The sequence below is a fragment of the Tubulanus polymorphus genome, chromosome 2, assembly GCF_964204645.1.
Source record: "Tubulanus polymorphus chromosome 2, tnTubPoly1.2, whole genome shotgun sequence".
Classification (NCBI taxonomy): Eukaryota; Metazoa; Nemertea; class Palaeonemertea; order Tubulaniformes; family Tubulanidae; genus Tubulanus; species Tubulanus polymorphus.
The window spans coordinates 26,948,833-26,973,134 of NC_134026.1; the positions used below are offsets into that span (position 1 = coordinate 26,948,833).

At 35.0% G+C, this 24,302-nt stretch overlaps 1 protein-coding gene across 1 annotated transcript in view; it reads right to left on the reverse strand.

The window, feature by feature from the left end:
* LOC141900013 (protein phosphatase EYA2-like) overlaps positions 1-24,302 on the reverse strand; it is a 45,783-nt gene that overhangs the window by 9,671 nt on the left and 11,810 nt on the right. The window contains exons 3-11 of the mRNA XM_074786704.1: positions 9,771-9,835; positions 6,602-6,699; positions 6,450-6,518; positions 4,957-5,013; positions 4,804-4,855; positions 3,488-3,684; positions 2,763-2,858; positions 2,587-2,669; positions 1,284-1,458 (exon numbers count right to left, since the gene is read on the reverse strand). Coding sequence (XP_074642805.1) covers positions 1,284-1,458; positions 2,587-2,669; positions 2,763-2,858; positions 3,488-3,684; positions 4,804-4,855; positions 4,957-5,013; positions 6,450-6,518; positions 6,602-6,699; positions 9,771-9,835 — 892 coding nt within the window. The remainder of the gene's footprint in view (positions 1-1,283; positions 1,459-2,586; positions 2,670-2,762; positions 2,859-3,487; positions 3,685-4,803; positions 4,856-4,956; positions 5,014-6,449; positions 6,519-6,601; positions 6,700-9,770; positions 9,836-24,302) is intronic.

Sequence of the window (24,302 nt, forward strand, 5' to 3'; positions counted from 1 at the left end):
TATATTCATTCACTATGCGCTTAATGAAACTAATAAGGTCTCCACGTTTGCAACAAAAATTGATAATAATGGATTTTTGCAGGTGTTGCAAACGTGAGACTGATAAAATCATGGAACAATTGCATCATTGTTCGTCAAACATCAGCTTCATAGTTTCCGTTCAGACAGTTTATCAAAGATTCTAAATTTATGATGAGGTGATCTATGAGGGGAGGCACCTTCTTTAGTTGTTAATATTGATGCGGCAACTACAATCACCGATAGGAATTCATATTTTGATATTTCTAGATATGATATGCGGAGATGAGGTAGTGTGGATTAGAGTTAATAACCAGGGTGTATGGAAGAGAATCCAGTGGAGCACATCTAATTCAAAACCTGATGCGAACACAATGATTAGTTAGATTCACATTATGAGCACTGTACAATAATGATGAATTAATTTCAATACGCGTATAATAATGTAGGTATCTACATGCTGTTGGAAGGGTGGTGATCTATTCAAAAATATGGATTTGCTAACTTTAATGACTATAATTAAAAGACGTCCACGTGTAAGGTATTAAGTGACACTGGAAGGTCAGAGGTTTGTCCGTTTTGCCCCAGGATAGATTCATGACATTCTTTCCCCTCTCGTTTCTGTATAAATCTAGCTTATTGTCAATCACATTACCAATGACGGGCCAGTCATTTTTGGATTGTACAAATCCTCTTGCCATATAAGTTGTCATTATTTTATAAGTTTATTAGTGGATATAAGACAGGGTCATACAGTGTACCGTAATTACAGTAATATAAGCTTGCTATGACTCTAATCAGTGATGTATATATGCATGATAAAGTCATATAGTAATGCTTAACAACACTTTTTTATGTTAAGAATCTGTCTGGAATGTTGGTGATCAACTATTTGATTTAGATAATCAAAAAGGTTTGTAAATTATGGTAAAAACTTTGTGGAACCTTCAGAACCTTTAGACAATGATTGATGATATTGAAATTCACGATTAAAAAAAACTGTTTTTAATCAAGTGACAGTTTTGCCGCCATCTTTTGAAGAAATCCGAAGTGGATACAATCAAATTAACCCGATGAATGGAAGTTAATAAAGCTGGGATCTTAGTAGAAATTTAATCGGAAATATTTTGTATGTTCCGGAAGGATGAAAATTAACATCCGAGTGATTAGAAGTTTTCTTCTAATCATTCAGTGATTGCTTTGTCGACAGAGGTCACAATTCATTTCAAAAAGTACCTGTAAAAAGTTAAAATAATGAGACATACCAGTCGTAGCAGGGGGTAAATCTGAGAGTTGATATGTCTGTGTTGAAGGTACTGTAGTTGCTGCAGAATATGATGAATTACTCGCCGTTGCCATATATGGACTATAACCTTGGGCGTAGTAAGGATATGAGCCAGTTTGTCCATAACCAGCAGCATATGCACTGTATCCAAGACCCTAAAAAGAGATATATTTCGACACATGCATACTTTCAGAAAGGCACTTCTATGAAAATTAACGATTAATAGAAATTTCATGCTCTTTAGTTGCCATATTTAGATCTGCATTGTTACAGAAAAAAATGCGACTAGTGTTTATGATGAGGTTGTTTGTATCACTACCCGTATCGATGGAATAGTATCTCTTAATTTAAACAAAGACCTCCTATCTAAGAAAGAATCCATAAACTTTCAATATTTTCTTCATATACAAACCAAACGATTTAATTGACTTTCTCAGACGCTAATCAATCAGTGAATAAATTGACCTACACAATAGGGGCAGAAATACGATTCATTCAACAAAAACCACAAACAGGGTCACTAATAAATTACCATCAGTAATGTATCGATGTAAAATAATTATACAGGACCCAGTAAGAACACAGCCCTGCATAAAAGCTCAAAGTCTTTCAAGATTAGAACTGACAGACACAAATATGATAAATTGTATAACCACCCGGCATAGAGCATATAGGCTGGAAAAAATAAACACTATAGCCATACTGAATCAAAATCAAATTTGCTATAATCAATAGGGGTGGTTTTATGTCTGACCTCAACATTCCCAAGCTAGTATCAGACTCATAGCCATACTACTAATCTCTATACCGGTAGTAATGTAGTACCGGTATCTCCAAACAAAAATCCCATCAGTATTTTGATACCTGAGTGGATCCAAACTATAGTAGCGTACATTGTAACTACAGTAAACCTCGCCTTACTTGGACATGGCAAATTCAGACTTTCGACGAACTCGGACAGAAACGGAATCATTTTCTGACTTCTTTATGTATTTTCCTACTCTTAACTCACAATACCTCAGACCGAATTTGCCGATCCCAGTTAGTCCAGGTTAGGTGAAGTTTGCTGTATTTAGATATTTACAAGCAAAACTCATACCATATCAGAGATTTTGTCATTTCCACTTGGCAAATTGACCACAGCTAAGATACAAGAATAGTCGCAGAATCGATAAAATCTCATGTTTCAAGTAATGATTTTGGCCGATGCACCACTACAATACATTGAGCATTATTTTGTAGATGAATATATGTGTATGTACTATATAGGTATATATACAAACCTGCTGCGTTGAACTGAAAGCCCCTGTGTTTGATGTTGAGTTTGATGATGTTGATGATGAAAGACCACTGCCTAATCCGCTACCTGAAATAAAAACGTATATCAATGAATTGATGAATGAAATGTCCCGAAATGTGTTAATTAGGTATTGATTTATCTATAAAACGATGTGCTTACCGTATGAGTAAGGACTTTGACTTGATTGACCAGCGGCATTGAATGAAGATCCATATGGATTGAAATAACTACTTTGACTCTGCTGTTTTAATTTTACTGAAAAAACATCCATATAAATGTTAGCTAGGTAATTACACCTAAAAAGATGGGCGAAGGAATGGATGAATTGTTTAACACATAGTGATAATACGCGTTATTTGCGCTTAGAAAGCACGTAAATGGAAAGTGGTCTGAAGGGTATACATATCTAAGACTGAGTGTACATCTTATGCTTATTAAGATAGTATAAGGATTAGCTATCTGTGCGCATTTTCTCACATCAATTCTTTATGAATTATCTACAAACGTGCGTCTGTATGTTGACTTTGTTATGTTTGTGTCAACAACTGATGATTAAGGGTTCATTCAGAACTCGTCTGTATTGTTTCGAGAGTCATTTCTGACTAGTGGAAAGCTTGTGGATGCTTTCTAAAAATCAATTGGGTTATTCCATCAAATTATGCAAAACAGGTTGAGAGCTCTCCGAGGACGCAGCATGAGAATTTCACAGGCAAATCATGTCAACATTTCGATGAATTTTGCAGCCCCTTCACGACACTCATGTGATGGCCTCATTATTACTCAACGTAGATGGACATCGTAAACTCGGAATAGGACCAGGTAACACTAGTTGTAAGGGTAAAAAATGATTGAATAATAGTCAAATAAGATTATTCTTTACTTACCATCAGAAGTCATATTGTATGCATCATGTAAGGCGCCATATGCACTTTGACCAGTTGATGGAGCCGAATAAAAACCTGCATTGAAGGCTGCAGTGGAGCCTTGATTACCAATAGGCTGATATGCCTGCATCGCGCCAGTGCTCTCAGAAGTTGAAGTGGTTGATACAGTACTCGAATGAGTTTGGACAGGTGAACGCCTGAAAATATAGAGATATCGAAAATACATAACAAAAACTACTAGACAAATTATTGGTTAATTTCCAATAACTAAAGTCGTTTTGATGGCACAGACAACCACACTCAACTGAAATCAGCTGAAAAAGTAAGATGTTTTAATAACAGTGGTTTATGAACCATGTTTTCAGCCGATAGAATTCCCTGTCCATTTTGAATTTACGCTCACACATATACCGCCTGATAGAAATTGGTGATTTAAAATTCTTTTCGAACGTCACAAATTCATCATCCACATACAGCAAATTACCAATAATTAATTGAATTTAAATCCTATGTATACTTGGGTATACAAGTGCGTATACATTGTTCATATATGTCTGACAGACAGATCTCATCAAGTGGCTCACAGCCGCACACACAACACTGGTAATGTTTTCCCATCAGCATCATCACTCAATATCACTCCCTCAGCTCAATCGGACAAAGCATTAGACAGATTCTGATAGCTTGTTTCATCCTTACACTACTACTACTAAAAGCAGGAAATTACGGGTGAAAAAAAATTCAATTTCCATATTACCTGTCACTGAACTGCGAAAAACAGTCAGCAATATGGAGATTACATTTTTTTCAAAATAGCACCTTTTATTATAAATGTCATTTGACAGTGATAATGATCTGGCTGAATTTTGGGCACAACCCAGTTTCAAGAGAAAAACAATGCGAAAAAAAGAATCTTCGTCATCGAATTGGAATGGCGAACTCAAACGTTTCTCAAATCATTTTTACGAACATTGTTATTAAAGGGTTTAATGAGTATGAATACATATCAATTGAAATGAAACACTTAAGTTAACTCCATCCACATCACTGGCAGTACATTAAGCTCCAGAAATGCCATGAGGTTTCTTTTAGTTTGAACAATGCTGTATCGAGTTTTTCAGCAACTTCAACATAAGTGCTAAAAGTAGTGGTTCTTACCTATGCAAGAAATCACCAATGAGTGCCTGACTGAACAATGTTACGTTCACTTATAAGTAATGGTGAATGACAAAGACCTGTTATAAACGTCACATTATTTGAAATTGACAATGCATTTGTTGAAGAGAAGATTAAACACATATTATTGGAATACTTACTGACTATAGAAAGTTGGATCGGAACTGGTGAATGGAGTTTCTGGCTTTCGCTCTGAAAAATACAGAATCACGTACACTTATACTATTCTCTATACCATAATCAAGTGTTAAAGTGTTAATATTGAAATTTGCAAGCGTATTCAAAAATCTCACCTTTACTATAATCAGTTGGTGAATTACTGTGACTACTATTCTGTGGTTCTGACTTCACTGAAATTACAATAATTCAATCTTATGTATTCAAATACAATACGGAGAGTAATTTTTTCAAAGATCTTACACGAGAACCATGGACATGCATTTAAATGATTTATATCTTGAGATGACAACCCATGTAATCATGCCAATTGCATGGTATGGACAGGAGTTACTATGACACAATGCACACAGTTGTCACTACCACAATGGCTTCACTTTGTGTCAATTAGTGGGGAATGAATGATATAAATCATCATCACCTTCTTACCACCTGAACAAAGTTAATGAGAACTGCCGATCACTCGGTGTCACAAAGACCTCCACATGGGAGCCAGCCAGCTCAGTAGATCCTCCATGATATAAACAATGAATTAATCACTAATTAATCTGCCCTTCATTGAGATTAAGTAATATATTTTATTAACCTTGCCCGGTATGAAGTAGGTTGCTGGTATTCATTCTAATGGTATTGAAAACTGACGAAACACATGAGTCCGTTGAAAAATAACATTTTTTAGCAGAATTTCAGACAATGGACGTCAGCTCGTGGTGAAATACGCAATGAAAATGAGTCACAGCAACTTTCGTGTTAATAACAATCGACGTTCATTAAATCCAGTCTTTACTCGATGCAGTCTTGAGCCATAGTGGTTCATAGACACCCTAAACAAAGCTGAATATTCGTTTGTACCTGAATTGGGTACTTTAAAAAATCTGCACTCACATGTTGTACCTGTGATAAGACTTTTGTTTACAAATATGTAAAACGTATCAGCCAGGAAATTGTTAGGAATTAGTTAATCTTCATACCCATCTTATTCTTTATCAAATAACTTGATAACTTAACTATTTGATTGTTCATGCCACTCATCAATGGCATAGCAAAAGTATAAAAAAATCAGCAGATTTATCAACAAGATGAACTCGTAGGCATGATCCAAATTTCAGTACAATGGTTAGAATTTCTGAGGATATGTAAGTTGAATCTTAGCAAAATCACAAGCTTACAATAGATATTCAGACATGATAAGTATGTACACTTTTGGATCGAGTAGCAACTTCTAAAATACATAATTGATATGTTTGTACTAGGGAGCTGACAGTATCAGTTAACTGAGTTAAAGTGTCATATACCAGGCAACATGTATTACTACAGAAGACAGAGCCAGCAGCCAAATCCTTGTCACATTTCATCCATTTGACAAGTTATCATCATTTATTAGACTCACTTTACATAGAGTATTATAGAATTACCCTTACCCCGGTAGTTTATTTAACAGTAATATTCCTCAAATAGTATCATATCTACATGAATATATTTGGATATTTACTATTCAAGGCCTGGTAGTTAAGTCGGGTGTTAGATTGAAATCAGTTGATATGCATTTTATCAGAGATTAAAGATTAAACATTATTTTCTGGGATTGCTCAATAGTTTATATTATTACCTGATGAATGAACTATTCCCCATGATTCATTACTGTGATCTTGGTTGTTTGGTGAACATGGTGCAGTTCCTGAAATGAGAATAAACTTTATGAATAATGTCTCCAAGATATATCGAATCTTACATGTGTATGTATGTGACTGATATACTGACCATTGGTGGAACTGTGGTTGAAACCATAATTATTAGGAGGTGAATTACTACTGCTTCTGGAGAGACAAGGGTCAGAAAACTGTTGATCAATATCAGATCTGCAATGGATTGACAAAACTTGGATTTAATAGAAGTATTATATACTAATTCAGTGCCTGATTATCAACTAGGTTAGAAAAATATTGTTAAGCCCGATCTGAAAGGCCACAGTTATAAATCTTGCAGTATCAGAGAAATGTGTCTATACAGCAGCGCATAATTCTGTGGCCATCATTCGTTATTTATCAGGGAAGAAATCTCTCTATGCGATTTAATTCTTCTTCGGCTAAGCTTCAATACTTTCTAAGAAGCGGGAGATCTGTTCTTCTTAATTCCGAAGTAGCGCATATCGGGTAATTTGACTCTAATACAGCTCTTCCAATCACAGATTTACAAAATACCTAGACACTAAACTAAAGCCTTCAGATGAGTAAACCATCAGGATTTTCTGCCATCAAAAGCGAGATGATGAAATATTAAGACAAAAATCATTACTGGTCGTTCTATTGTTTGACTGTGTTTCATACTTCTAGATTTTTTTATATCCGTTATAAACCGGACAGATTTTCCATAACAGAAAAACTTCCGTTTTTCAATTTTCTGCACTAATAATTCAAGGCAATTCGAGAGTGTGCAATAAAATTCAGACACATAGTGCCGTATATCTTAACGTAAAAAATGTATGGACAATTAACTTTGATGCAGAAGAGAAGGGAATTTTTATTTGTTTTATTATGTAGTAGTTGAAGTAGTCCTCGAGAGACTCGAAGTGGGTGTAGTCATCTATATCCAGATAAACTCATGGTTTCATTGATGGCACTCTACTTAGCAAGTGATATTCCAGTAATAACATAAATGTGGCGAAAGACTCCACCATTCAAAATAATCCATTTACATCCACCCTAATTAATCCTAGAATCAGTAATGAAATGATGTAATGCTAATTGAGTGCCAATTATTCGAAATACGTTTACATTGACTTTTCCAAGTCATATTATGGAAAATTCCATCTGTGTGTATAAGTGTTAATTTCTAAACTAATGACTTAACCGATACATACCAATAGAAATACAAAATTTATAACAAAATAATGATAATAATCTAAGGGCTTAAGCACAAATTATCCACATCTTATTACGATAACAATCACAACTGATAACAATTCTCAGCAAACCTGATGATTATCAACATTTTCTACATAAAACTTTCAGTCTGTCAGGATAGCGCATCACGAAATCTTTACAACATACCTGAAGCAAATAACTGAAGGCATCAAGTGCAAGTTTTCAGTGAAATGATCCGACAATCAGTTAAGTCCATCAATTTGAAAATTTGTCTCATCACGATGTCTAAATTCTGTTCAGTACTGAATCTGCTCAGAACAGTTGAGTGATGCGTGTTATTCCAAATCAATCCCCACATACAACTGACTATTCTACGTAGACTGGCATCACATCTGATTATTTATACAGTCATGTATAACTGCCCAAGGCGCACAGAAGACCTCAACGAAAATTACCGATTTGTAAATGATGAGGAACTAACTGACTATGCTAAACTCATAAATGTAATAATGACATTAAAATAACAGTTAATGATATGTAATGTTATGTCAATATTAGACAGGGGATATACTAAGTGATAGGAGCAACACCTCGGATTAAAATATCCTAACACCCTAGAAACCGATCAACCTCTATTCCTAGCTTATATCATCGATGTTCTGGCAGGTTTATAAGCATTGTTAAATTGAACAACTAAATGGCCAATTTTACCTCATCACAACATGAGAATAATTCAAATGGACTTTCACCGGTGAATGCTTTTAAAATCATTAGGTAAAACTAACTGCAGATCTTTTCATTACACATACAAATAAAGCACTAAAAGGTTTATAGAGAATTTAGCAAAATAGAGTGAATAACTAGCCCATATGTTGCATTTCTGACCGGCAAAGGTCTCTAAAATCAAACTGACTGTTTATAATGTTGAAATACAAAGCATACACGACTGTAATGAAGACATATGGTTTGGATCGATTCATGAAAAAAATATCAAAAACAATCAATTCTGAATACTACATGATAAAATGAGAGCTACAGACCAGATAGTTGAATTCACATGAAACAGACAAAGGAACACATATTACAGCCCAATCTAAGAAATCATTCTTTGATCGGCGACACAGCATTAGCAAAACCCTAAAACTAATCCATGAGATCCACACAAATTCAGAAATTATCACAATTCTTAATGGGAGATCAGCAAACTTGTCAGATATGTGGTAATGTTTTCAATGATTTGGAGTTTGTTTTTGCAAATCATATTATCACAGGTTTGTGTGTGCAGGTGGTATACATCAGCCACAAGTCAGAACTATTGTACTACTGCCAATGAGAAACATAATTACCTCAGGCTAAAAACAATAAAACACCTAGATTACAATCAACATTACGTATTTTTATGTAACCTGGTAACGCGAAATTAATTAACAGGTATTTGGAAAAAAAGACGCAGTATGAAGAAGCATCAGAGGCATCAACTCAAATGAGATTTGAATATAAATCGGTTAATTCACTTGATGTAAAAAGATGATGGCCATCATTCCATTAATGAAATTCTAGTTATGAATAATTTTTCAAGCATCATGAGATATAGAAAGAGAGGACCTGATGATGATTCTATAAGTGTATTACACCACGTGTGATGTACATTGTGTCTTTGTGTCGTTCACCGTGTACAAACCATAGGAATATTGCAAGCATCGCCCAAAGCCATCAGTACAGTAGTCTAGTAGTCTAGTGTTGAAGATGTAGGGTGGGGTCTCATTTATTCTGAACTATGCTTGTTAGCGCTTTTGTGTTCCTGTGAGGGGACCATTTCAAGTTTCTAATTCGATCATAAAAGTACCGGGGACTTTCAGCGTTCGCAGGTAGCCCTTAGGCATCAGTAAAGTTCATAGCAATCATCAATTTAACGAACTGGCTTCCCTAAATCTTTTTAACTACAATTACCTTTCGATCGACAACTTAATTGATAAATTCCTCCTTGGTTTGAGAAAATTTATTTCTATGATCAGGCTGAAATTTTAGGTGCATTTCAATCACACATTTCAGTTTATTATTCTTACCTGTTTTTATCAATATGATTACTGCTCACAATGTCTGTTTCACTATCTGTTCTCACTCTTTTCACCTGCAAAACATAATTTAGAGATATGCAAGTTATCCACAACATAATCATCAAGCCTACACGTTGGCTTGTTTCCTCGATAGAATAATGAAGTATTAAAAATTATACCTAAATCCAATACGGCAACCATTTAAGACGCCATGTTTTTTTTAATTCAAGAAATTGCAGAATTGAAGCACATTATGATCAAAATTTTGCTGAAGGGAAAAAGTTTTAGGCGATGCCCTTTAACTTTAGCCTTTTATAATTTATGATGACATAAATGCAACATATCAAGTACGCGACTGAAGAGAGAAATGATGGGTATAAGAGAATTTCACAGTTATCAGCTTCCATCCGAAAACATCTGATTAAAATCTAACGAAGATCATCGGCAAATGCCAACACTAATGAAAGAAGCCATTTAAATGAAATAGAAACACAACAATTCCAATGATTAGAAACCAAAGAAACATTTTCCACCAGAAAAGGTTAGTTCGCATAGATATTCGTTCATCGCGCTTTGCTTTACGATCAGTCAATTCAATAAACTTTTCTTTCATGTATGAAACAAAGAGTTTATGAAAGTACACAATTTTCACCCTGCAGGAAAACAACGGAATCTCTTTAACACAAAGATTCAATTAGAACCAATCCAATACTAACATGTCACTAATTCTCTGAAGCTATATTTGAAATGCTTCTATGTGGCTGCAGGGATTGAACTTTTAAATCTTTAAAAACTATTTGTCAACTATAAAAGTTTATCGAGTTTTAGAAAGTATGGAACAGTTGAAAGTTTTATTGATAGCTTTTGAAGCTAGTATATTTATCGATTTCACAGGCATTTATATATTTGTCTAACGTAGAGATTAATTTCAGATCTTTTAGGGAAATATCGGGGCTCATTTCCTCTGGGATCAGGCCATTTAATAACCGGCAGAAAAATGGATGAATGCACTTCCACACCTTTTCGTATTATTGACTGCAAAATGATGTGTTGAGTCATGTTGAATTATTTATACAAAAATAATTCCCTGTGGACAGACACCAACTGCTGAATTCATAAATATATACGAAACTGCCGCCCTGATTTCATATCACACTTTGCAAAATGATGAGAAATATAAGTCGTTTTGTCTTCTCCATTAGGCAGGAGAATCTCACATCCTATCAGTCCTGTCAGTTTTCTAATTGACCTCACCAAAAGCACGTTAAAGCTGCTTCTAGTTGAATGAACCAATCTTTCTGCTTGCCACTAAAAAGTCTGCTTCTGACTCGTTATCTATTAAACTCTTGCTCATCATTCTGACATCAACGGCGATTATCTCTTAACCCCGACAATCAGAATATTAATAACTTTGCCAGTAGGCTTGAATACTAAGGATCATTGAATGGTCAACAGGCCATAAAACATCTAAAACGGACAAGATCTCAACATACTTGATCCAGGATACTCAAAACTCTGGAGGACATCCTTGTTGGGCAACTAGTAAATAGCCAAACATTACCAATTCTTTACTCAAGTGATTTATTCCAGGGACCAAATTATATCAGACAATTCAAAGTTTGTGTACACTACTCTGATCTCATAATCATCGCCCATAAGCCCAAAAGCTATATTTCACTATGAACATATGACATCCTCAAATGAGAACAAATTCTCTTGTCAAAGTTTTCAGCTGCCACAAGCTATACATCATAGAATTTAAATAATACAAATGTATAAAAACACCTTTTATCCAAATCATGAATTGAAATATTAGGCTAATAGTAGAATATGATGAAATTTAAAAAAAAAATTACCTTTGTAATCTATCCTCAATATGACACAAATATCCCCAAATTAATGAACAGTAATCCGAGTTTCCCAGTGCATAAATCATCAGAATTTGCATCGGTCACGAGTACACTAAATCCCTGAATGTACACCCTGTGATACGGAATAATCATCTGGCAAGAATGACCCTTGTCAACCTTTAAATCCACCGCTTTCTTATTGTGACACCATCACAATGAACTTTTGTTGAGTCATGTGATCAAAAACATTTAGGATCAGGCACCACACCGGTCACGACAAATGAGTCTGGCTACAGAATACAATAACACGAGCCCAGCATCCCCGAAGTTGTAAGGATTTGACAACGAAATTTGTTCACTTTAGATCACAGTGATAATTGGTACCTCCCCTGGTTTAACCATGTGACAGACCAGGCATTAACATACCGCATGATATCTTTGTAAATTCGTGGTGTAAATGATATAAGAAGTTTTACACCTTACAAATAGAGTCAATTTTAGAATGATTTTTCTGATGAATGTTTCAGCATTATTATCACTTACGGAGACAAAGCAGATGAGTCGGCCTTGAGTATTCACCTCAAATCGAGTCCCTAACATCCGGAATAATAAAACTCTATGAACCATTAAATGAGCCTGTTGTCAGCTTTGTAACTATGAATTACTGATTTCTGAAGAATGTACCAAACGAAATGGGACAAAGTAAACTTTGAGGTGCCTTACTAGCTGAGGGTTAATTATTTAGATACAACAATGGCGTTTGACCCTGTTGTCCCAGGGGCTTGACGCCTTAATGTAAAGCTTCTGAAGACATAATTACAACTTTCTGCATAAAATGCATGCGACAGATTGGAGGGTATAAAACATTGGGACACAGTGTAGTAGTGTAGACACAAAGATTCAACTTCCAAGCTATGAGTCGAGCTACATTGTGACTAGGTTCTATCTAGACACATATCTCACAGCGCAAAGACATTCTCAAGGAATGATACCTCAATTTACCTAAAGCAGCTGACTACTTGCAATGAATCGAATTTCACAACAAACATGAACCATCAATTTCTAAATGTTTTTTTCAAATTCAAATTCATATACTTTAGCAATTTTAGACTTTCAGCTGTCAACATCACAATATTTACAGGTGTGAAATACATAAAATGAATCACTATCTATATTTATATTCAGCATCAATATATATATATATATATATACATATAAATTAGGAGGCTATATAACTTTGAAATGAAAATACACTTATTTTTACCTAGCTTTAAGCTTGTTTCGAGAGCATTTTGCTAATTCAACAATACTCTCAAGTCTCAGCTGCTAACACACGATATATTCATTGTTCTTCATTCATTATATAGACCGGTGCCCAAGGAAATATCTGACATGTCAGCGCCCGCGGCACCACTATTCCCATCATGAAAGACACTACGTACCCACAGGAAAGCGTAGCAATCTCATTAGCGTTTTTTTTCCTTCAAAGTAAAATCGCAGGCGCTGAGCAATGATTCAAACATGTGGTAATTTACTCAATTTTTTCACAGCTTAAAGATAGACATCAATAGTCAAGGGTTTTATGGAGTGAAATAATTACGCATGTTTTAAGTGCGAAGATGACAATCATATCCAAAACCGGCACATCATAGAAGTTCCGAGTGAAGCTGCTCAGAATCCATATATGGTTAGGGTCAATTCGGTAAAGCACAAATACCATACCGTGAATCAGAATAAACAAACGCTAAGACAAAAAGATTAAATTTGGTCAGAGAAAATAACGGCATCTCGTTGAACAAATATTGAGGACAAATATTTCTGGAATTTGTATCGACCAGATTTACATCAATAGTCGAGCTTATCAGCAAAATGATGTCCTTACAACACATTTCAAACATAAATAACGCTTTAAAATAGAATTTCAATAAGTATGAAAATGATTTTTAAATTCATACATAATTCAGACGTGACAGGCGTTTCAAACGCCTGCGTATTCATCCGCATTACACCGATGCCAGCATATGTAAGTTGGCATGTCAGTGAATACATGAATAAACTGAATTAAAATAACAAAAAAATTATCAAATCAACCAATTTATATATGCAACAGAATAATGTAAGTCATTAAATGATTCATAAGATTTTTATATATATAAGAACCAACACTTATCATTCAGGCGAAATTAAATCTCGGATGCAAAATGTTCTGAAGTGTCCCACTTAATTCTTGAACATGCTGTCATGACATGTCATTATCAAAGATCGTTAAATTACAACATCTATCAAATGATTTGATGCTCTTAATTCAGTAAACGATCTATCTCTTCAAACCGAGGGATAAAGTGAGGGATAAAGCGCTAACAAAATGAACAGTTTGAATGTAGAAGTTGTTGGATCTATAGTACAGCGGGGAATAGACTACAAGCAGCAGGAGCGAGTAGATCTAAAGAGTAAATAAGCCTGTATGAAAGCTTAGAAATAGGTGACTTCTTCCTAGGAAGCATACAGAAAATAATCACCACAGCAAGACATCAATCCACAAAAATCTGAACACTTATTGAAAGAAACCGGTAACAGCACAAACATATCTATTGTGAATTGCCTTTGACCTTCCCGGGGCCTAAATATCTTATACAATACTAAAATTTCTAAGCAATGCGCGATATATAGATTTGTACCCCAAAAGAAATGATAAAAAATTGTGGCCCATTGTAATTCAATGCCTTTGGTTATATTGCAAAAAAACTAGTAAAACTGACGAACAATCTTTAGAAATGATGACATTTATCACAAAATAGATAGTTGGAAATTCTTTTAATAAGCAAGTATAGAAATATCTTTTATCCATTCAGGGATTATCTACCTAATCACCTTAAAAAATTGGTTGTACTGTAATTTCATCCACACGACCCGATATCTTGATTTAGAAAAAAAAACTACTAATGATATGAACACATTTTTTTATGAGGTCGATATAGATTGTTGCAATTAGATTTTAACACCTAAAAAATCCAGCAAAATTTCGTCTTAAAACGGTACCTAATTGAAATGACTATTTCGTTTTTCATAAAAAGTATAACAAAGTCGGAAGCTTTGATTTTCATGCCCTGAGAAATTGCTTTCAAACAGTAATGAGAAGAAATTTTTCTCCGGGAAATTCAACGGCTGATTTTATACATAGAACGCGAGAATTTTTGTACACATTTACAGATCTCCTAACGATAATGAAAACAGCAAAAAAACATCTTACCTGATAAAATAATCATTAATCGTTATCATATATCCCGCCCTGACTAACAAGATATCCTCATAAAATCCTACCCTGTGTCGAGAGTCAGAGATATTCACATGTTATTGGAAGGAGACAATAATTTGCTTTGTTCCAACTGCTAACATATTTGTTCAGCCTAGTGAAAGGCACACAATCCTTCTAAATAACCCTGTTCGGGACTCTCTTTTCACAGAACGTCTACGAATCTAAGCAAGATGTGTACCGATTGCCAACAAAACTGTTGCCTATTCACTGACTACACATATGCTAATAGTTTTTCATGTTCGCCTAAAGGAGGGAGGAGCTAAATGCAATGCGATTAGCCAGCAAATGAGAGATATTACAAAAATACAATCAAAATGTCTAACTAACCTCATAAAATCCTAATAAATCTGGATAAGCAAACTGCGACTGCGCTAACAACATGTTTATCCCATGAAGCACAGCTAGTTTTGTGTGATGCTGGGGAGTATGATTCCATTTTATACCACGGGAGAGAGAGAGAATTCCACTGATTAGGTTTGTGGTTTATAGACTTCATCTCCATTATGAATGTGCACTCAGTTAGAAAATGTTCCTATGTCGTCCATTCAAGATCTCAGAGCCTTTCATTTTTTGACAAGGCAAACTTGACTGGCGCGATTCATTACACAGTAAAGGTGTTTTTTCATTTTGAAAATTCAAGCGAGAGATGAGAGGTTAAATACAGGAAAAAGCAAAATAATGCAGAGCAGGATTCAAGTCAAAATACATCAATTGATTTTTGGAAAGTGGACTTGGGCTATTGTTGGTATTCAGAAACCGAGAAGACAAATCATGATTTTGAGAAATTCCCAAATTTGAACCTCCCACAATGTGTGTACTTGGACTCTGATTTCATATTGGGTACAAACGCGACTGTTGTCATTTCTCTAAGAGCATCGCCACAAATCAAAAGTTCGAAGGTAACTGGAATATTCACAGTTAAAATGTTAAAATCTGTTCAACGGCATAATTCATAAGAACAATATTTCTTGTTGGGAAAGCCATGGGACTAAGTTTGCAAATGTGCGCATTTGAGCAAATACTCAAATATTGAGAAAGAGAAACGTAGGCAATGTGTGGTACAGATGCCGGTGTGTATTAGACAAATGATTAGGTAGACTAAGTCAATACACAGGTAGCGCTAGAGCAATCAGATGCAGGCCTCGAACAATTTATGATCAATACATACACTCATTTTGTCTATATTGAGTATAAACTTGAAAGTAATTGAATTAACCCTAATGACAGTATATCAGTAAACCACGAGTTGATAAAATATCATGTTTGGTTATAGAAATAATTCGCAATTGAATAATAAAATTGCAAACAGAAATACGTCTATTTATTAATATCATATCGATGTAAAACAATGCCCAATAACGCCTGGAGGTTATGCGTTTTCAACTATACATTTGAAGTTGTAACAAAAAACCAGCAGCTCTTGAGGACAATAACTTATCAGAGGCCATAAATATTTCTTACCAAACCTCTTCATCATGAGAACAATTTCGCCAAATCAGAGCAATTATAGAAAAAATTGGAAATAGTTATTGGCCATGAATATTGTAGATGGCTAATGCCAATATTCTCAATATTAAACAAGAATTTTCTAGACCATTGGCTCATTAATAATTTGTCGTACACAGTCATGGGCTCATTTCTAGTCGGAGCAATTTTGAAAATTCATGCTATTTCCGAGTACCATCTGCAATATTCTCACTTGAATGTAGCTACAGTATGGAAAAAAGTCTCAGCAGAAAATTACAAACTACGTTTCAAAACAAATTCGAACACCCACAGAAGAATTTCGAAATTTGTCACCTTCGTAAAAATGTTTTCTCACAGAATCTCATCATCGTGCCATCAATGAGAATGATAGGTAATGATAGACCTGTCAATGTATTAGATGTCTTCGCAATGGCTACTGGAGCTCATGCCATTCATAGCGACTATTTGATAATCGCTAACCTTCCAACAGATTTCAACAAGATAACCTTCGCCTGACAACCAAAGAGAAGGTTATAACAATGAATTTGAACATTTTTCAATTGCTTGAAAGTGAAATTTGACGATGAAATAGAAGAATCTAAGAATGTACGTACTTTTAAAAATTCACAAAGGAACTAGACGTCTTTCTCTATTCTATTAACGTTTTAGGTAGGAATTCATCACAGTGACATTACTCCGATGGCAAAATTGAAACACTACTAGCTAACAATTTATGAATACAAATTCTGATGTAAAACACGTCTTAGGTTGAAAAAAACCACACAAGAATCATTTCAAGAGAGATTGCCCGCGAATTATATTTGTCTTGTGCGCGCTGTCTAACGTGCAGAGATATGATAATACACGATCTTCAAGCAACTGTTAAGTTTTGATCGCGCTTGGTTTAATGCAATTTCTCATGAAACTGAATCCGCAGATAAAGCCAGGTTGATTCGCAACGATGAAAAAATCTATAATTCCAAGAGACATCGAGATTGTGTGGAGATAATGAGAAAAGATGCGCCGAGGGAATGACTCAAGATTGTCAGAAATTTACCTCAAAGCATCCACGAAAGTACAAGCACCGTACATATATATATATATATATATATATATATATATATATATATATATATATATATATATATATATATATATATATATATATATATATATATATATATATATATATATAATATCTCCATGATATTTACATTTATATATAGTTTATATATATATATATATATATATATATATATATATATATATATATATATATATATATATATATATATATATATATATATATATATATATATATATATATAAACTATATATAAATGTAAATATATATACAAGCAAGAAGATTCATACATGAACAGAGTCCAACCACCAATTTTGAATATATATATATATATATATCTATATCAGTGCAATGGATGGTATTTTTTCTTGAAACATGAAAGAAAGCATTAGAGACATCATATACGGCATAGTAAAAGACTTTAACTTCCAATCATGCAAATGAAATGCAACATAGAATTTAATTAACCTAGGTACTTACATTTCATGCGGAGGTAATATGGATGCATGCCCTGGAAAAATAAATCATATGACATGCAAGTTTAGGGGTTATTTCGAGATTCATTCACTTTTTATCTATTAGGTATTAAAAATGGGAGGAATTTATAAATTCAGTAACGACGTAAAATGGAAAAAACCGAGAGATTTCTGATGATGAAAGAAGGAAATCCATCGCGATAATAATGTCTGCAGCATTTTGAGAACAAATAATTGCGAAAAGCTACGCGATCAATAGGACACACGTCTTAAAGAAGACGTTTTAACAATAGACCAATGTGGAAAGTAATATGAGTACCAGTCCAGTCAGCGGTACTCTCGCACCGATACTGAAAATAATCTCCATGATGCCTGCAGACAAGTACAGTAGGTGAAAAATCCTTCAATTGATCACCATTTGCAGCTAATGAGCCGAAAGAGAATAATTATCATTCACAGCAGTCGAACGTTATGAAAATGCTGGATACCAAATTCTGCGTTGCCACATCAAAAAATTCATCCCTTGGAATTGAAATATATAATAAAACTGGCATTTTCAATAAGATCTTGTGATACACAATTTCTGAAGTTGTATTCATTAAGGCTACGTACAGAAGTATAGATTGACAGGTTGTGGTTGTATCCAAGACAGCAATTTAATGCCATTATTTCAACGAAGACTCCAAATTAAATTATTACAAGTCGAGATGACAGGTTTACTGCATAAATGGTTATGATTCTGTGGTGTGTGGTGAGCATAAGTAAAGATCCCTAGTGACTGGCCATGCCCATAAGCCTAATAACAGTCATAACGTACACATGGCACAAGGGAATACCAATAGGCAAATTGATGATCAACTCCATAATCTCATGAAATGTCAAGCTGTAACAATTATGTTAAATTTAGCATTCTATAAATTTGAAGTAATTACCAATAACTGCATTACTTGCATACTGGCAAATTTACACAAATATTGCTATAAGATATCCGTGTTCAGAGAATTGGAATATGTTGTACAGCCTTATAAAGTATTCATAAAATTCTATACAGCATAAGGAATCTGCACGGAATCTGCTTTTTGACCACCAGTTTGATTTCAGAGATATGCCCAGATTGTACAATTAAACATCATCAGCGCGATTGTTGATTTAGGTTTTGATTCTCGCAAAAAAAATATCTTATCGAAGATTAAACAGTAAAGAACATCTACATTAATGTCAATGATTCAGAACGTGATATTTTTTATACATACATGCTTCAAAGCACATGTATGAACGACAGCCGCGAGGCATCATTCAAATTTTAACTTCAGTTTACCTGATTTACAGATATATGCTTTGAAAATGCCTCGAGGATATTATACAATATTCTTTCACACCCATTGCCACGTAGACAGCAGTTACGTTCGCATTAAAAAATAACAGCAAAAGTGACAAAAATAAATCACATCTCACTGCAGTAATTAGTTAATATAGAAAATTGCGGTAACTCAAATACAGTCAACTAAAGAATAAAAAATGTAATGCTTCCATGCTTGCAAAAAATAAGCAAATTTAGAAATATCTGTAAGATGCGATTAACTTTTCTTGTGAGAAAAATGACTACCAGCATTTTTCAGGAGCAAACTTAAAAAGTATGCTGGTAAATTGGTGAGAGATGGTCCGTTATTATTTGTCGACAAGTTGCCATGCAATGACAAAGCAGATAGCCCAGGGGGAAATCGGCGCTTCATAATGGACATTAATTGAACATTACGGATGTGGTTCGAGGCTCTGAAGCCGAGGCGCATCATGCATCATACAGGTTGTGAGACGTACTCGCCATTCAATGGTCTAACTCCCAGCGACCGGTTGGTTGATATCATTTGCTCACCAACTAACAGAGGAAATGAAGCGGCATGGTGCACAGATCTAATTAAATTCATTTGATGAAAACACTGCATGCGTTGAGCATCCTTTTATTTAACTATTCATCTTAAAGAGGAACAGCGTTAAAGCTTTAATGACAATTAATACTGTTTCAGGTTTATTTCGTCGCTGACACGAATCGGTCTTTCATTCAAATTGTCGGTTTGAAATTTCTAAGATATGCACATCGTGTTGATGTGATCGTCATCACGACTTAACGTTTTCTGATATATATCTGAAAGAAACAAAGCCTCGTGAGAACACTTGATTTATTTAGTAACGACACGAGCGACGACTGAAGGAAGGCGGCGGCGGCTACTTCTGAGCCATGATTGGCCAAACATCTATCAATCACGGAGAACACTGAAACTCCTTAGCAACAGCTCGATCTTGGATACGAACGAACACGATTTGCGAATAACGGATCTGCTAATTCTGCCAAACCAAACACCAACCCTTTAATCCCCACTTACAAGCCATAACATTCTACTAGCAGAGTCCTCTTTATACAACTGTAAATGCTGGGTGGATAATGAAAATTGCATCCCCTACAAACACATAACTTCACTGATGAATTATTTCATTCCAAGCATGCTTTAGCTGACTTAATCTGATTTCCCATAAGGTGCAGATTATCCACGATGGCAGAAGTGACAATGACTGCTTGCATTATTGATAGCAGAATTGTAGCTGAGATTAAACTCAGATAAGCGTTCAAACATCTTCCATCTATTCACTAAACCCGTCCACCAAGGGGAATACCTTCCACAAACAGTTATTGTTAGCTTCCGTAGAAAACGCATGATTAGTCATCTCCTTACAATTCAATATTTCCAGTCTTACTCCCCGTCTACTAAAAGTTGAAATAGATACCTTTCCACCAAGGCACTGTCACAACCGAAAGGGAGCGGATATAAAGACATCATGTTCATTCTTACATCTGTAGAGAATTCGGTTTTTGCCTTTATGAATGCTCAGCTTCAAGAAAGCAGAGTATAATTCTTTAGGCTGGAAAAAAGCATTTCCTCAGCGGAGTGAGCGGACAAATTTTTGTTTCAAACATCTTTCAGCAATTCCCAAAATAGGTCTCATTTCATCCGAAGAAAACGAAATAATTGTCCTTTATGCACCAACCACATCAAATCTTAAAATTACATAAAGTTGAATCTCGGCGAGATATTCTAAATGGTTGTGATGGAAGCAGTTTATGCAGACTATTACGCGGAAGAAGTGACTTGCCGTGTCATAGTCAATCTTTCAGGCGTTATCATAAAACCAGATTATCATCATTTACTGAAGCAGTTAAACAAAGACGAAGTGACAGAACCTGATCGAAAAGTTTATTGCCACACGAACCCGGTCAGGAAAAATACTCGCTAAAATTGATCGTCTTCCAGCAACCAATTTGATGACTGTCGCTCGTCAAGCGGTGATTATCAATCAAATACTGGTCCACTCGGTGATTAATATTTCACCAGTTCCAACCATAGTGCCGAATTAATCAAATTTACATTCTTAATAAATTATACATGATGCTAAATGAATCAGAGATTTTAACGCATATCAACATTTGACGGAAAAAAGTCGCAGTTTTCATTAAGCAAACTCGAGAATAGTTGCTGCGTTTAGGACAACGCCATGGCAAGTGATAAGACAGTAAGTAATTGCGGATACCTTTCAAGAATAATGCTGAGCTATTGCCAACAGGATTATCGCAACATTTTAACAATTTTCTAAAGGCAACTTCCGACGTTTGTAGGGTATCTCATTGCCGATGTTGCGAAGATGAAATTGAGGTAGCCGTACAGATTTATCCTTGAAACCAATCAAAGCAAGGCCTCAATTTATCAGTTCGGGTACAAATGAAAACCCACAGATGCCTGCACCTCACAACCCTATTCTATACGGCAATCATTTCCTGAATTCAAACACCAAAACTGTATTAATTCAATTGAATAAAAATTGATGACACATGTGCGGCGATATTTTTCCATTGTGTACGAAATATCGTTCTCTGTCGCCCGTGCATCGTCTAAAAAATTCATGCGCACTGATGAAATGCTTAAATGCATGAAGGCAATAATACATCCTGATTGAAAAGAACTTTTTCATCGACCCCAAGACGAAAATCTTGACAAAAAGAAGAGAAAAAGAGACAAGCAGCTGAACCAGATGTGCATTTTGTCCCGGGTATTGTCATATAGCTGTGTATTGCCAAGCCTTGTGACTTGCTACACAAAGACACAAAACGATTGGGAGTTAACCAAATCTACGAGTTCTGGTGCAGTTTATTGCCTTTAATGAGGGAGGTGGGATTAGAGTGGCTTAAATCCTACCAACATATTCCATTTTTAAGACAGTCAGTACTTCATTGCGACAACACAGTGCATGAAATATCAAAGAGTATGTACACAATTCATACATAGTAAATTACAGTGTAAAGATCTGAGGCACCTTCTTGTTGATGCTTACATGTCAGTGAGTTATAATTTTTAACTTTGAAGTCAGAATAGCTCTGCGAAGAAAAGTGAGATACTTGTCTCATATGACCAGTGACTGTAACCGAAACCATCCGTAACTGGCAAAACTGGCAATTGCCGCAGCAAAAACCTGAATGTGATCTATCTCCTCAACTAATTTGTTAACGACATCAAATTTCTCTATTCTGCAGTCAAAGTTTATGTTCCCTTACTCTACAGGATAAAAGATGAGATCATTTAAGAAATAAAACAAAATTGGCGTATTTATAAAACAATGGATGGAAGGAAATGTCACTTCGCGATGTTCTTCCAAGACGATTGTGGATGAAATTACAGCTTTCTCAGCCAGGGGTGTGAAAACTATGAGGTTTAATTGCCACCTGATCAGTCCACATGTGCGAATACACGTAAAAATAACGAAACTTGTATAAAGTTCAAAATAATGAAATATGAGTCACGGTTTATTAAATTTCAGGATAATTAAATGAACTTCAATTTTCTTATGTAATTTCAAGTTACATCATAATAACGATTTTGAGAGTAAATAATAGTACTGGTTAATAGGTAAAATCAGCCATTCAGAGAATTGGAATACTTGTTGCAATATTATGCACTGTTACAAGTATTTCAAATGCTAAATTGACTTCAATTACTCGATAAACTGTTGGTAATATAAACATGTCAAATAGTTAATTATTATACATCAGCCGTGGCCAACAACAAACATAATTGTTTTGATAAGCTGAGAAGTAATTAATTTCCATTCAGAGAACTGCAACTAAATTCCCATGAATAATTATGAAGTGCCTGGACATAATTAATGACTTTTAACAGGAACAGATGCGTATATGGCATTAAAAAATCGTCGCGGGGTAGGGGGTTTTATGGATATTTATATGTGTGAGTTGGATTATGCAGGTTTGGCGTGGTTTCAAATATCAATCTAGTGCTCAAGGCCAAAGGACAAAATTACTACCCACATATAGGAAAATTATATGCCCCAAGACTTGCCACAGGCAAGGATCTTTAAGGCATTAATGGTTAAAGAGATGACGACTTATCGACAAAAGCACCACAGATGACAAGGTTAATCAATGTCCTTCATGCATTGCAGAGTCTGTTCGCAAACTGTCCATACTAACCTAAATATATTCAACATATCAAACATAAAGAAAGGCCCCAAAAACCAAAGAAACAATGATATTAGATAATTATCAAAGACAGAATCTATACTCAAATTCAAATTAATTTTTCTTTATTGCAATGTAGTATAAGCAGTCTGAATGCGACAGGAAAGATAATGAATGAAAACTGGTCACAGAGCAGTCGTTTAATTAGCCTGCTGTGAATAACAATGTTGGTCACATGTTATGGGTGGAGAGGCTTTCTGACATCATACTGCGACGAGTGACTAGCTCCACGCCATGCCTGCTAGCTATGTCATATGATGCTAAATCAAAGTGATCGAATTTGTCCGTATACATGTAAACACCTTGAATGAACATATGAAATTTACGGTACATTATATCACACGAGTTTATATCAATTTTCACGTAAGATATGGTAGCAATAAATCATATAGGTAAAGTGATTGAAACCAATCAAACAATTTATCATCAAATTATTACACATCTATCGAATTATCATATATCTCTAGACGTAAACCGAACCTCTAATTCCCAAAAAACAAACTCTCGAAAACTTTTTTTAGGTATTGACGTCGGAACTCCTCCGCAATAAACAATGAAAAACCAATGCATTTCCAATGAAAAAACAAATGCAGCAAATCTAAGAGGCCAATAATTTGGTTAGAAATGGAAGAGATGGATCAACTTTCAACTTCAAAGCTAGTGTGAGGTGCTTGAATGGTGATCTTGAGAACTTGACATCGACTTAATGTGTGTGTTCCATACAACGGGCTTTTGTTTCTAAACCGACATGGGGCCAAAAGTGGTCCAAT